Consider the following 16,821-nt stretch of genomic DNA (forward strand, 5'->3'; position numbering starts at 1 on the left):
GTTTGTATTTGAATATATATTTAAAATATATATAAAATTGTAATATTTACTTTATTTATTTGAATAACCTAATTTAGCAGCACCAAAACAAGTGTCAAAGTAATATACAAACATATTGAATATAGGTGATCTAATTCATTCATACAACATAGTTTAAAATTTTAAATAAGTGTGAGTCGTTGGTCCAGTAGTTAATAATTTCAAATACTGTAGCTCGCAAAATCCTGAGTTGAAATCCCGGGTCGGGCAAGTAAAGCAATCCTCCAAACTTTGGGTAGTTGAACTAAGTTTAGAAATCGGCAGTGATTACTTTCACGTGACCTTGGAAAACATCAAATCCTAAAATTCTGAATCCAGAATTTTTTCCGATTGTGTCGGGGTGCTGTCCATCAGATTATGAGAGTGAAAGAATAGAGTGCATTAATATTTATGTACACGCTCGTTAATTACAAAGTTACCTTTGTATTTATCTGATATTTTTTGAGATCGGTCGCCGCAGTCGAAATCGGTGACGAATTTCGCCGTCAAAAAAGGGCTTTTGTGTATGTATTATTAATATAATGTCCAAAATTAGTCTATTTAAATATAAATGAAATAATTACGTTATATAACTACGTTATTTTAATACAGCTTGTATTTGTTTTTAAGGTGAGATGTTTGACAAGTTGTTGGAGTTTAGACAAAAATATGGTAATCAAGTCGTCGTCAAAATTTTAAATCGATACATTCTTCATGTCTACGATGTTAAGGATATCGAGGTATGTAAACAATTGTCTTATTCTATATCTACTGGTGGTAGGGCTTTGTGCAAGCTCGTCTGGGTAGGTACTACCCACTCATCAGATATACTACTGCAAAACAGCAGTACTTCGTATTGTTGTGTTCCGGTTTGAAGGATGATGAGCCAGTGTAACTAGAGATACTGGCACATTGGCGATGTAAGGAATGATTAATACTTCTTACAACAGGTGGCCATTTGCCCGTCCACCCAGCTATAAACATTAAAAAAAAACTTGCTAACGTACAATGACGGCGTAAGAGAGCGTCATACCGTTCGCCGTCACGGCATACGGTACGGCGAGTCATTTAGATGATTCACATTAAAAATAAATAAACAAAAGTTATCAACTCCTTTACTTTCAATTTACATACATAATTTGTTTATAACAATCACAACCTTCCCCACGATACGTAAATATATTTTATGCCTATATTTGGCTTCGATTGTGAATAACACATAAATATAATATGTATATATATATTACATTAAAATTAATATAAGTATAAATGAGTGCGTTTAACTAAAAACGATAATTTAAAAGAATATAATTTTATTATTTGTAACCTTATTACAATTCTAGAACCGAATCTAATTCTGTTCTCATACAATTGCTACCCACGATTCAAGACTGAAGTGCTTTTCGTTACGAACAAACTCGAGCACCGCAGAACATGATTTCGAAATGCCAGGGAGTGGTTTGCGAAAATGACTTTAATAATTATAAAGTTTAAAGGACACGCATCAAAATAGCGTATCACCGTAAATTTCAGTTGTAATTACAGGCACAAGGGACATAACATCTTAGTTCCCAAGGTTGGTAGCGCATTGGTGATGTAAGCGATGGTTAATATTTCTTACATTGGCATTGTAAGAAATGTTAACCATCGCTGTCTATGGGCTTTGGTGACCATTTACCATCAGGTGGCCTGTACGCTGGTCCGCCTTTATACTGTATAAAAAAAAGTCTAAGAGTGATTAAGCTTTGTTGTTACATATATATCAGATGTTTATTTATGCTTATATTATGTATTTAGTGACCCAAAACATATTATATAACGTATTGAGTGGATGGATATAAGGCCGCAAATCCTGAGGTCCTAGGTTCAAACTCCAGGGCGGGTCGTATGTTGTTGGGTTTTTCCGTCGAAAAATACTCAGTCTAGAAATTTGCAGTGCATATAATCTCGTGCCTCGGAAAGCACGTAAAGCCGTTAATCCTGCTTGAACTAAAATATTGTAACTTATAGCTTAACGCATCCGTCGAATTCTTCTGGGTTAAGGTGCACGTCAGAATTTGGGGAAACGAACGCGCAGACGAATTGGCGAAAGAAGCGGCTTTAAAAGCTAAGACCGCCGCCAATTATGACAAATGCCCACTATCGTATATAAAGCAAACCCTCAGGAAAGAAACCCTAAATAAATGGGATTACCGATATCGAAAAGCGGACACGGCAGGTGTCACTAAGATTTTCCTCCCAAACGCAATAAAAGCTTACCAAATAATAAGGAAAATCAAGATGATACCTGTTCTAACGCAAGTAATGACAGGACATGGGGGATTAGGTCAATACTTACACAGGTTTAGGTGCAAAGACAGCCCATCCTGTGTATGTGATGATGGAAAGGAAGAAACGATCATCCATCTGTTGACCGGATGCCCTAAGTGCCAAATAGCTAGAATGGACACAGAAGTCCAAATTAAGTGTAAGATAGAAAATAACGAACTAAAAAATATAATAGAGAATAAGAAAAAAAGAGACAAATTTTTAGAATTCTGCAGTTATATAAAGAAAAAAAGTATACAAAGAAATAAAGCAACATAGAATGAAATATGACAGAGAAGACAATAGACGTGGACAAGGTCCCCGACCTCCATGTCGGGGGAGAAGCGACCGGCACTTCAAAAAAAGTGCTATGTATTAAAAAAAAAAAAAAAACTATAGCCTAAGACCTATTTGTACTAGTAGATTTTATTAGACTACGTTACAAATATTATTTTATTCACAGTACAGTACACAGTGACAGCCTGTGAATGTCCCACTACTAAGCTAAGGCCTGCTCTTCCTTTTTGAGGAGAAGGCTTGGAGCTTATTCCATGACGCTGCTGCAATGCGGGTTGGTGGAATACAAATGTGGCGGAATTTTAGTGAAATTCGACACATGCAGGTTGCCTCACGACGTTTTCTTTCACCGTCACGCACGATATTTATACATCAAACTGTCGACGGTGTATTCATGGCAAATGGTGATTTAAGGCCTTTTACTTTTCATCCATCGATACGTATTATATAAGCAATTATCGCATATATAATATAATAGGATATTGATATACGGTTGAATTAAGAATTGGACAGTAAATATATACCATTGGACTGGAATTGGACAGTATATATATATATATATATATATATGTAACTTATATTATTTGTTTTTATAAAAAACAAATTATAAAAATAAACACTGGATAATTTTTAATAATGACATGATTTATTTTCACGCTTGCTCAATCTTTAGAAAAAAACCTGAGTTCATCACACACTAAGTGCTAAATATTACATTTGTTTATCATTACCTCATCGAAAATCATAATATTTAATTTTATATTTGGCATTTGACAACTTAAGATTATAATTTTTTTCCTTTTATTTTGCAGACCGTCCTGACACATTCCCGGAATATAAAAAAGAATAAGCCGTATACGTTCATCGAGCCCTGGCTCGGCAATGGCTTACTACTCAGTTCAGGTAAATAAAATATCAATATTTATCATACCCTTAACTAACTACAGCTCTTGATTGGAATTTAACCGAGTGGTTAGGACAAGTGAATCTTAACCGAATTTTGTTCGCAACCACTGAATTTTCATGTTTATAATTTGTGATTCTTAATTTGTGTGTCTTTCATGTGTTTACCATTTTTACCAACCAACTCATGTTGGAGAAGTTTGGATAAGCTCTAAACCAGAAGAAAGCGAGCTCCAAGCAAGCTCTAAAAAGATCCCTGTAGTGGAAAATTTACAGGCCGTTACTTCCCTTTTTATTTTTAATTGTAACATCCATTCCCCATATCATTACGCTCAATAAGATATTTATATTACACTATGCGCTCTTTTTAAGCAGTACAGTTCAAGCTATATTTTTCATTTGTTTTTATATTAATTTCAAAGTAACTCAACAGTATGTAATGAATTCAACAGTATGTGAATTCTATTGATTATTGAGCTAAAAAGCATGAAATGGTTTTTTATACAAATAAGACAGACTCACAAAATCTCTCTTTATATACGATAAGCTTATTTGTTTGATACAAGCAAAACGACATACCAGTCACGTTTCGTTAAATAAATAATTTATTCAGTGTTACACATACACCAAACACGAACGAAATGTCGAGATTTGTTTTATTTTGTTTGAAAAAGAATAGTATATATTATTTTTTAGAAGATATTGTTATTTTTAAGAGATAGCAGCGTTGAGCGCTTTCTATCGATTATACAGTCGATAGAAAACGGCGATTGCTCTGAGGAATTATTCTCTTTAATTTCTGCTTCACCTTTCATTCCTTCATAAGTCTACGCGTGCTGGCTCTCGATATCACTGCCTAACTGTGACATTAACTCCATCGCGCACAAAGAAATTTGGCATCGAATTTCGCACTTCCAAAAAATGGAATTCTTTACCAGCTCACGTGTTCCTCTCCTCTTACAACACGGGTTCCCTTAAATGAGGCGTGTTAAGATGCCTGGTGCGGCTAGTGCAGAACATTCTTCCCGACTTTACTGGCCGTCATCGCGCTTGGACTCTACTACCACTTACCACCGGGTAGAGTAGAGTCATTTGCCTTCCCGCCAAATATAAAAAAAAATCCTGGTGATAGGGCTTTGTGCAGGGCCGTCTGGGTCTGGTACCATTCACTCATCAGATATTCTGCCGTTAAGCAACAATGCTTAGTATTGTTGCGTTCCGGTTATAAGGATGAGTGAGCCAGTGTAATTACAGACACAAGGGACATAATATTTCAGTTTCCAAGGTTAGTGGCGCATTGGTGATGTGAGGAATGATTATTATTTCTTACATCGCCAATATCTATGGGCGGTGGTGACTACTAACCATAAGATGTCAATTTGCTCGTCCACTTGACTATAAAATATCACAAAGTCACATAGATAAGTCATATAAAAAAATGACTTCTCTCTGCGATAAAATCTCGACGTGGAACTACAGTAACAACCTGTGAATGTCCCACTGCTGGGTTAAGGCCTCCTCTCCCTTTTTGAGGGGAAGGTTTTTTGGAGCTTACCACGCTGCTCTAATGCGGGTTGGTGGAATACACATGTTGCTGAATTTCAGTAAAATTGGATACATGCAGGGGTTTCCTCACGATATTTTCCTTCACTGTAAAGCATGACATGATATATAATTATAAATTAAGCACATGAAAATTCAGTGGTGCTTACCCGGGTTTTAACCCACGATCATCGGTTAAGATTCACGCGCTCTTACCACTAGGCCATCTCGGCTTTTTTCACGTGGAACTAATGAAGCGAAAAGTATTTGCATTTACATGACTGCGTGTTATCTCTCCTACGTTTTTAACATATAATGAATAATGTATTTTTGTGAAATTATTTCAAGGAATTACGAATAGTCCTATTTTTTTTACCTGAAGTAGCAGAATTTATACGTATTTCTGTTATAAGAATACCAAAAGAGAAAAGCACCATTCTGTGTTCACCCAGTTATAAATGAAAAATAACTCATTTTTTGACGCTTTATAAAAATTAGTACAAAATTCTGATGCTACAGATACGAAAAGTGACAGTGAAAAGTCGGCGGAGCTTTTAAAATTGCTCGCCCGAGCGTCTATGTACATTTTCCAATGTGACATGTACGGGGCGTTTTGGCCTCTGAGTTAAAAATAAATCATGGCAGATATAAACGAAATTGACATAAAAAACGCACACATGAAAACATACATACGACAAATCGTAATGTCTATTTATAAAGTTGAAAATGTGGATTAAGAGTGGATACATTAATAGTTTAATTAGTAGGATTGAACCTGCTGCTTTCGCATCTATATGCAATGGATGGGTTGGCTATAAGCTCATACATTTAGTCTATTTATTTAAGACATAACAAAACGTTCGTTTATTTTTTAGAATAACCGACTAAGTGATCATCATGCCTCGTTTGTCTAGTGGCTAGATATAAGGCCACTGACCCGGAGGTCCTGGGTTCAATTCCCAGGTCGGGCCAATATTTGTTGGTTTGGAAGTTAGAAGTGTGTACGTGTGCACTCCCGTGTCTCGAAAAGCACGTAAAGCCGTTGATCCTGCGCCTGAACTCTTTCCGGTCGTGTCGGATTGCCGTCCCATCGGATTATGAGACCTAGGGAATAGAAAGTGCACCTGTGTTTACGCACACACTTGTGCACTATAATATCTCCTGCGCAGTTGGTTAATCTCTCTTGAGATTGGCTGTCGTGGTCGAAATCGGTCTGGAGGACCTTATATATAATCTCACGAAATATTACAAAACAAATTTTTATTGTAGTATAAATCCGGATGATATATTTATCTCTGTGTTTTGTTTATATGTGTTTGTGAAAGTGTCTAAAAACAAATAATAAGTTCGACTAAAACCAATTTCATCCTATACGTAATATCATAAAAATACGATTTATTTTCGTTGTGTTTTTTTTATAGTTTAAATGATATATATGTATATTATCGTTATTTCTGGGGTCTTCTAAATGGGGTTAATACTGAAAAACCAAATTAAAAATAAATTGAAGCAATAAGTGCATCTCATAACAAATCATCACATCTCTAGCACCGATTTCAATAGTTTACGCATATTATGTTTATTATTAAAAGCCCTTAACGATGTAAAAGTAATTTGTAGTTTCGTGTTCTATTTATTTTAGTTCACGGAGTGAAAACGACTCTATGGTCAAAGTTTCGATATTTGTTCATGAGGAATATATACTCAAATATTTATTTAAGCAGTTGCTCTGGGAGTTCGTTTGTGTTGGTAGCTTTATGTGTCCACAGAAAGATTATAACAATCCAATGCGCTTATAGTGAGGCTGTAATAAATGCATATTGCTAAGTTATATTGCTTTAGTTAAAAATTCAGTCGTTTTTTTAGTTTTATTAAAACTAAAAAAACGACTGAAATTTAAAAAAAGTTAAACTCGATTACGAATAAAATCGTGCTTTAAAAAGTACGACATAATTGAATATTCTTGTCTGAAATTTTCATCTACTTATATTACAATTATGTGTCATCTAATATGTAAACAAATTATATATTTCAATTTAAAACATAGTACTTCAGTTCTTCAGAGAAAATTCGTGATACCACCTTTCCATAAGGCTTCTTAAATAATAATACCCTAAAATGTATTGTAAACTAATCATTTCTACAAAAAGTAAAAAGCTAGTAATGTAAAGCTTATAAATGTCCCATTGCTGGGCTAAGAGATCCTGTCTTTTTGAGAAAGCTTATACCACCACATAGCTCTAATACTGTTGGTGGACATTCAATGTGGCAGAATTTTTAACGGACACATGCAGGTATCCTCACGATGTTTTCTTTCACTTTCTTTTCGAGAATGAGATGAATTATAAATAAAAAAAAGTACTAAAAATCCGTAATCATCGGTTAAGATTCGCGTATTCTAACAACTGGTTCTACAAAAGCAAATAAACTATCTCGTAAGGATTTTTTAACATTTTAGGCGCTAAATGGAATGGACGTAGAAAAATTTTGACACCCACTTTCCACTTTGACATTTTGAAAAGTTTTATGGAAGTATTTGAAGAACAGAGTAAGAATTTGGTTAAAGAGTTGGAGAAGCGAGTCAGCGAGGGTTTGGATGTGGTGGATGTCAGTCCATTGATTAGTGACTTCACACTTTACACAATCTGTGGTAAGTTGTTCAATTTCATCTTTTAAAATGACGATTACAAGTTGCTTGTTTTGAGTTGTGTTTGAGGATTAAATATAGTATATTTTAATTATTAAACACTTTGATAGTAAATTCAAGTAAAATAAAGTTGATTCTAATATATACAAATATAAATATTGGTCAAGAATTTAACTATTATATTATTATTTTTTGATTTGATATACTGATTTTTCACATCGGTTAATAATATATTTTGATGTGTTTTAATAAAAATCTTTTCTAATTTACAAAAGTAATTACGAGAGAAAAACTAATTCAACACCGTTTTAGATATTTTCCGTAATAGATTGTAATATGTTATGTACTTTTTAATTAAGCGACTTTTATTTCTAAGCATAAAACAAAATTGAAAACGTATTTTGACACTTTTAGTCAAGAAACGAATCAGATTTAAAACTTTATTTAAAATCTTTGACGTCCATTGAGAATTCATTCATGTCAGGTCCACCATTTTGTTAGAAACTTGACAAATATTTTATTGATATTCTAAAGCAAGTAAACCAACTGAATTACGAATTGTTTATTTTAAAAGTTGATTTCTCTCTATTTATAATCATTGATTTGACATTTGAAAGAAGAACACAAAGTAACATTGTGTATCTAATCATCCTCTAAACGACATTTATTTATCGATAAAATCTATGGCTAAAAATGGTTGATAATATTTCGTATGATGATTTGTGTATCACCAACATATTTTGTGTGATCGTCATTTGGGTATCAATTTTGCCGATGTTCATCATCTTATTCAGTCCGTGTGATTCCGCTGACGTTATCCATAATCTTGACAATATTTAAAACTTTTTAGAAGAAAATAATATTATATTATTTAAATATGTTTTAAGTTCATTATTTACCATAACTGTTCATCGAATTGTATTACAGTACCTCTTATAACATCAAGTGATCATAAACTAATCTGCGAGTAAAATAATTGTGTAGATTAATCAGCTTAAAATAATTTTATTCTAGAAACAGCAATGGGAGTTCGACTAGATTCAGACAAATCTGAGGCCAAATTGAAGTACAAGGATGCTGTCTTGGAGATAGGCCAACTTGTAATGGAACGGCTTACAACGATTTGGCTTCATAACGATTTTATTTTCAGTTTGCATCCTATGGGTAAAAAGTTTGCTAAATGTTTGGAAAAAGTTCATTCTTTCGCGGATAGCGTAATAATGGAGAGGAGCATGTCATATGAAAACCGTGGGGAAGATTTAAGTGAAAAAGAGAATAGCCGCCGCTGTGCATTGCTAGATTTACTTTTAGAAGCAAGAACCAGGAATGAGATTGATCTGGAGGGTATCAGGGAAGAAGTCAATACGTTTATGTTCGAGGTAGATAGTAATGTATACGAGTAGACTATAAATATGTCACGAGTAAAACTATAGTTTCGTATCGTTGTCATTGTCGCAGGATGTTGACTTTCTTTTTATTCTTTGAAAATGTACTAGTCGTTTGCGTTGCCGATGCTTGCCTTGACCTCGGAGAAGAGTTAAACAATTAAACGAGCACAAACAACAATTTAATCTTTATTTAAGAGAATTCAACTATTAAGTACCTTATAAAAAAATAAAATGCAGGCGTGTTTTTAAAACATAATCGGTTAAGCTCATATCGCTTCAGGTTTGAATTCTTAAAACATACCTACGATACCATTATTCTCTGATTATAAATATTAATCTAAAAAAAAATCTTTCTTATTCATCGTTTATTCACAAAATATATTTTCAGTAATATTATGTACATTATAAAAGTTGTGTTCTTTGTGTAAGTACAATTCCAGTAACTTGTTGTGAAGTCCCAATACAAATAAGAATATGTCTATGAATTATTGGTTTATCTATAGTATTCGCATTCGAACATCGGTTATTATATTATATTATTGATTACGCTTTATAATTTTTTAATGTAACTATTTGGGATTATCAGTAATATATCATTATTTTCATATATCGATCAAATTCCACGAAGATGACGCAAAAATAATTATCAATAAGTTAGTCCTATAATTGTAAGTATAAAATATGTTACGCAAAAATTGCATTTTTTGTTTTGTACATATTCATTTTTGGATAGAAAGATTATCAATATATGTATGTCTGTTTGTTTACACCGAAGTAATTTCGGGAATCAAACGGTACATGAAACTAAGGAAGAGCTTTTCTCTTTACACACAATTAAAATTTTTTTTGATCACTTTAGAAAATTACTTCTATGCTATATATACTCTCTAATGTGACAGATTCAATCAACGCTTATGGACTATAAATTTCTTTGTGTTAATAGTCATCATTTTGAATCGAGGAACTCGGATACACACTTACTTTGATTTATATTTATTATATTATTGATATCAAAATCAGGACTATGGTCGCCTTCTCTAAAATTAATTTCTATAGAATTACAAGGTTATGTTTAAATGATCAACAAAGGCCAGAATTCATGAAAATATCTTTTCCAGGGTCATGATACTACAGCAACAGCGTTAACGTTTGGATTGATGCTTTTAGCAGATCATGCAGATGTACAGGTGAACTAATTTATTATCTAAGATATTTGTTTTTATAGTTTGTTTGTAGTATGTAGATTGAAATAATCTATTTGTATATTATATAAGTGATTTCCGAACTAAGAACGGATTGTGTTCAATCTCAATCGAAATATATATATATATAATCAAGCAGCTTTAAATATTATGCAGTCAACTTTTACTTCTAATTTCTGTAACAGTACCAGATTAACTAATTGAAATGAATTGAATCGAAATAGTCATTGGTCAAAAGAGGCCTATGAGGCAATTGGGGATCAATTAGCGTTCAGTATTTAATCAGATTTGTACATCTGACTTTGCTCATCTTATCAAAAGTGACGGTTAGTAAGCGAAACAATTTTATATACGGTTAACGTTACGTATGTCTGAATGAATAACTTTTTTCAAAGCTTTATGATTTTAGTTTGAAATAAAGCTCATTGTGAATCTTTGCAAGTACAGTTTATGAATTTTATAAAACTGTAAAAGTTATTAAATACTTCCAGAGCATAAAGAGGCTTACAGGGAAAAGTATTGAATATATATTGTTAATTTTAGTTGGATGCGTAGTTTCAGGTGTTCCATTTTCAATAAGAATTTTAATTATAAATGTTTTTTTTTAGAATTGAAGTGTTTTTAACCGACTAAAAAAATGTTTATATGTACGTGTATTCATTCACGAAAAAAATAATCTTTCTTTTAATTTTAAATTAGCATTGTATAAATAATATAAATAAAAAACATTAATAAAGAAGTTAAAAAAAATATACATAATAATTAGGTAGGGCTGATGGTCAACATTATCCTGGAAATGAAGAAAATTTACGTCCAAGGTACATCCAATGGTCTGAATTTTCTGGGATGTAGTTGTGGAAATGTAAAAAAAAGCTTTACTAAGTCATGATTTGGAAAATGGAAAAAAATTGGCGGGAAATCAAGACACCCTAAAAAAGCAAAATATAATTTACTAATCTGTACTTTAAAGCCTTCTTCTTCCTGATCTTTTTTTAACCTTTTCGCTGTCAACTGAAAATGTTGAGGCAACGTATTGGTAGACAATTTTTCTGTTACAATATCATTAATCGAAAAATTCTCTATTAAAAAAATATTGAATAAATAAAAAAATGTGTGCTGCAGTGAGTTCCATATAACAACGGATTATGCCCATTTTGGACATAATCCGTTGTTTACATTGAATGAACGTTTTTCACATTGAATGAACGTTCAATTTTATATGTCTTATGTTATGTATTTATTTAGGTATTATAATATGTCTTATTTCATATTTAAAAAAGGAATTTTATAAAATTAGCCTATCGCTGCATTCGAAATAAAATACGTCGATTTGTCGGTTTATGTTTAGATATAACGATCAATAACAACTCTTACGTGTTATACATAGAGATATGGTTGTTAGGCTTCTAGGAGGATTTAGTTGTTAAAATAATCTTCCAGAAATCTAGAAAACCTAAAAACAAATTAACATATACATTTAACTTAAATTACATGTCTTATGTGTTTGTGTAAAACCAGAACATCGCTCTGATTTTCATGAAGTGTATCAAAAGCCAACGAGTGGTTTTCGCGTTAAACGTGTGTAAATGCGTGAATTTTAGGAATAAAATTAATGATTTTAATCTCTTCTTTAACGATAACTGAAACTATTGAACTTTTAATAAAACAACACTTTTTTTTAATAGAAGGAGTCTCTCTCCTTCTATTAAAAAAGGTACTACTTAACTTAACTTAAAAAAAGTACTTTTTAAGGAGCCAATGTCTCCATTGGCTCCTTTAAAGTATTAACCATTCCTTACATCGCCAATCTATCAATCATGGAAACTAAGATGTTATTTCCTTTAGCCAGAAGTTTCACTGGCTCATTTATCCTTTTAACCTGAACACAACAATACTGAATAATTTAAAGGTAGTATATGTGATGGGTGGGTAATACCTGCCTAAATGGTTTTGCACAAAGACTATTCTTAATTCTTTTTGTGCCTGTCATTTTAGTAGAGTTATATCACCCGTGAAAAATATCTTACATTCAAATATTACCAATTTGAGATTTGTTATAAATGTAATTGTCAAATTTTTAGGAGTCTATTTTCGATGAATGTAAAGTTATACTAGGTGACTCTGATCGGTCTCCTAGCGCGTCTGAGTTAAATGACATGAAGTACCTCGATGCTGTGATTAAGGAAATATTGCGTCTCTACCCCAGCGTCCCTTTCATAGGCCGAGAAATCGTCGAGGATTTTATGTTGGGTGAGTCATGAATGCATTATGATTAATTAATTGGTATTAATTATTCCATTGTCACTTTTGTTATAAAACTTAATTGTTCACAAAAATTTAAGTTTCAAGTGTATAAGAGTAAAGAAATCTGTGGTATTTCTCGTAGAATATAAAATTAGGTCTTGTTTTTATTTAAGTCGTTTTGTTTAAGATCTGCCTTATATTAAAATACCAGAAGAGCTGCGCGTTTGGGAAATAAAATTATAACGTAGTTCTTTATATACTATTATATGATAAAGTAAAAAAAATAACTTTCCACGTTGTTTATTGTTTCGCGTTCAAAGCTCGATCATCAATATTTTTTTTATTATTATATGTAGGTATTTAAAAAACTAGTAGCTTCATAAATAAGCTTTGATTTTATGTAAAATTGAATGCTTAAAATGTACATGTACAACTGCACTGAACGAATCAGGAATGTTTCAGGAATTTGAGTATTTTTTTTCAAACGAATTTTACGAAGAATTGTACTTGCCTTCTACGCGAAAGGTTGTGGGTTCGATTTCCACCCGGGTGAGACATTTGTGTGCATGAACATGTCTGTTTGTCCTGAGTCTGGTTGGAATTATCTATTTAAGTATGTATTTACAAAAAAAGTAGTATCAGTTGTCAGGTTTCCATAGTACAAGCTCTGCTTAGTTTGGGATCGGATGACCGTGTATGAATAATGTCCCAAGATATTATTTATTTATTTGATAAATTGGTTTTTGTTATTTAATTAAAAATTCTCATAGCCTATTAGCTTCCAGATTATTAAACCCTATGACCTCTTCACAGAATTTGCAGATTTTTGCCGAAATTAGAGATTCACATTTGCTATTTCTTTACTTTTCTTCATCATCTTTTGTTGTTTTTTACTCATGTATAAGCTAATAATAAAGTTTCAATACGCGAAATAATAAATTGTAATAATAAAGCTGCGATTCCACTAAAGTAAAAAAAAACTGTTTGTTTTGCCAATACGGACAAAATTAAAGATTGGAAATGCTGATTATTTCAATAGGAACGCCCGGTGCGATCAGGTTAATATAAGAGTAGAAAAAAGGTCACACAAACTAGAAAAGTCTTACGGTTGGTATTATTAGAAATATATTGCATTAATTAATGAAAATATCCTTATTATATATTATAAACATGATCCTTGGTTCACTTGCCTACTAAAAGTGACACCATTAAGTGACGATCGAAGGGCTTTCGGTACACGTTTTAACACCTTTAAATGTCGTATGTTACCTCTTTGTTGACTGTCGAAAATTTCTACCGCCCTATATGGAAGCTAATGTAATAACTCAGATAATTGTAAGCTAATGTTTTGATAAATCTACGCGTTTTGTATTCGGTAAAATATTATATGATTTGAGAGGATCTCTTTCACTGTGCTTGCGTGCGTTTATGTTTATGTATTTATGTAAGTATACATAATGTAGATACGTATCTAGTTGACTGCCTTGTTGGTCTAGTGGCTTATTATGGCCCAGGTCGGGCCAGTAAAAAATCATTGGGTTTTTCCTCATAAATTCTCAGTAGCAGCCCGGGGTTTGGAAATTGGAGTTGTGTACACTCCTGTGCCTCGGAAAGCACGTAAAGCCGTTGGTCCTACGCCTGAACTCTTTCCGGTCGTGTCGGATTGCCGTCCCATCGGATTATGCTCTCATAATATTTATATATTAGGGAATAGAGAGTGCACCTGTGTTTGCGCACACACTTGTGTACTATAATATCTCCTGCGCAGTTGGCTAATCACTCTTGAGATTGGCCGCCGTGGCCGAAATCGGTCTGGAGGATATTATTAGTTTAACGTATAGTGTATCTTGTAAATGTTTAGGTAAATTTTGTAATCAAATTATGATATTGACGTCAAACTAATAAATTCCGACGATTAAATAACTTGATATATTTTTAATCTATATTTTATTCAAATTTTAAATTCAAATATCAAATTAATGTAATTAATAAAAAAATGCAATTGTCATTGGAACGTTTTATACGTTACTCAATTGAGTGCATTTTCAACAATTTTTTTTATAGTATAGGTAGACTATCGAGCATATGGGCCATCTGATGGTAAGTGGTCACCAATGGCCATAGACATTGGCAATGTAAAAAATGCGATGGTTATGCTTATATCGCCAATGCGCCACTAATCTTAGGAACTAAGATGTTATGTCCCTTGTCCCTGTAATTACACAATTTTTGTTATTAATCAAATAGGAAATGGAATTAATACTCATGTTAACATTTTGCAGGACGAACGTAATACTTTATTAAAACTGAAGTGATTACAATACCAATAATATCGTAAACATATGAGCCTTGGTTGTATTACCCTAAAGAGTGAAGGGCGAGTGAGTTAAGTGACATAACATCTTAGTTCGCAAAGCTGATGACGTATTAACAATGTAACGGTTGATATTTCTTATAGCGTTCATGTCTATGGGCCTTGGTGGCATTACATTTAGGTGGTTCATTGATAAATAAATAAAATTGCCAGCGGGAACTTTTGCAAGTTCGTATTATGCCGATACGGCTATGACAAGTTTTATTTATTAAGCTGTTCCATTACGGTACTTGTTGAAAATATATGTAATATAATTACTTCAGAGCATTTTACCGAGCACAAGTCAATAAAACTTAACGGTTCATATTTGAATGACAAACGTGCAGTGGATATGATCTCTACGCCCTCTCAGTGAACCATTCTGTTTAACAAACTCGAAGCTCACCACAGAAAACAGTCGTAAAATGACTGACAGTGATATGCGATAATGAACATAATAATTATGGCATTTCAAGATTGCACGGCTCAAAATAATAATTTTTTTTTTATAGAAGAGGAAGGCGGACGAGCATATGGGCCACCTGATGGTAAGTGGTCACCAAACGCCCTTAGACATTGGCATTGTAAGAAATGTTAACCATCGCTTACATCACCAATGCGCCACCAACCTTAGGAACTAAGATGTTATGTCCCTTGTGCCTGTAATTACACTGGCTCACTCACCCTTCAAACCGGAACACAACAATACCAAGTACTGCTGTTTTGCGGTAGAATATCTGATGAGTGGGTGGTACCTACCCAGACGAGCTTGCACAAAGCCCTACCACCAGTGTAATTATATTACCATAAGTGGGTTGGTTAACATTGTTCCTTTGGTTTTAAAGATTATAAATGTTTTTTTTTTTCAGGAGACATTAAAGTATCAAAAGGGAATGAAGTTATCGTTCATATTTATTATATGCAGCAGAGAGAGGACTTGTATCCTGAGCCCAAGGCCTTTAAACCAGAAAGGTTCCTTAGCGGCGAGAAGAGGCATCCGTTTTCGTTTGTGCCTTTTAGTGCTGGTCCTAGAAATTGTATCGGTTAGTATTTTTTTGCAATCCAATATTCAAGGACAACATTCCTCAACTGTGGTTGTTATCTTCTATATTGTTTTTGGAGGATTTTCTGGTTACGGTTTTAGAAAGTGCGAAGTTTTAGTGATTTAGTGTTATTACTTATATACTTTACTATCGTATTTGCGTCGGTTATTTATCCATAAAACATAACTTTATATTTACATTACAAGATTAATTTAACTTCATATTACCCATAAACTAACAGTATAACCTTAATATAGAATCTCAAAATATTTTAAAACTTTTTTTTTGTGTGATGTACTTTTAAAGATTTTTAAGTTTCCTTTGATCGAAGAAAATAATTTTTTAGTTAAGTTTTGTTTAACTTAAATACAATTGAATGTTTCAGGTCAACGATTCGCAAAAATGGAAATGAAGAGCGTGATCAGTGAAATTATCCGGAATTTCAAACTCGAGCCAATAAAGAAGGGGGCTCGACCCATCATCAAAGCGGACCTCGTGCTGAGAACTACCGAACCCATTTACGTCAAATTTATAAAACGATAATAAATACTTAAAATATATAAATATTTATAGTTATTTAATAAACCTGCAGTCCTATTCCCTTCATCACTCATCCGTGAAATGTTGACAGTCGACTTATGGTGATATACTATTTTGATGGGTATATTCATGAAACGCTATGACTATTATGGTCAATGTCGTATAACCACTTTCTTACATTTCACGGCCGTTTATTGCGGTGAGTTTCGAGTTTGTTCTTACAGTATTGCCCTACTATTGTAGAAGAAGTTCTGATTAATGTGAATTGTAAATGCTTCTTCGGTTCAGTTAGTACAATAGGTCTTAAAATAATGGGGTTTTTGAGCAACTTCAACAA

The 16,821-nt window shown here is 32.9% G+C and overlaps 1 protein-coding gene across 2 annotated transcripts in view; it reads left to right on the plus strand.

Annotated features, from left to right (window-relative positions):
* The window catches only part of LOC126773244 (cytochrome P450 4C1-like), a 30,598-nt gene extending 14,084 nt beyond the window's left edge, over positions 1 to 16,514 (plus strand). For both annotated transcript variants that reach the window (XM_050494047.1, XM_050494046.1), the window contains exons 3-10: positions 649 to 758; positions 3,435 to 3,525; positions 7,526 to 7,717; positions 8,729 to 9,093; positions 10,221 to 10,289; positions 12,386 to 12,554; positions 15,771 to 15,944; positions 16,330 to 16,514. In XM_050494047.1, coding sequence (XP_050350004.1) covers positions 649 to 758; positions 3,435 to 3,525; positions 7,526 to 7,717; positions 8,729 to 9,093; positions 10,221 to 10,289; positions 12,386 to 12,554; positions 15,771 to 15,944; positions 16,330 to 16,487 — 1,328 coding nt within the window. In that variant the 3' untranslated portion in view covers positions 16,488 to 16,514. The remainder of the gene's footprint in view (positions 1 to 648; positions 759 to 3,434; positions 3,526 to 7,525; positions 7,718 to 8,728; positions 9,094 to 10,220; positions 10,290 to 12,385; positions 12,555 to 15,770; positions 15,945 to 16,329) is intronic.
* The last annotated feature ends 307 nt before the right edge of the window (positions 16,515 to 16,821 follow it).

The sequence above is a fragment of the Nymphalis io genome, chromosome 14, assembly GCF_905147045.1.
Source record: "Nymphalis io chromosome 14, ilAglIoxx1.1, whole genome shotgun sequence".
Taxonomy (NCBI): domain Eukaryota; kingdom Metazoa; phylum Arthropoda; class Insecta; order Lepidoptera; family Nymphalidae; genus Nymphalis; species Nymphalis io.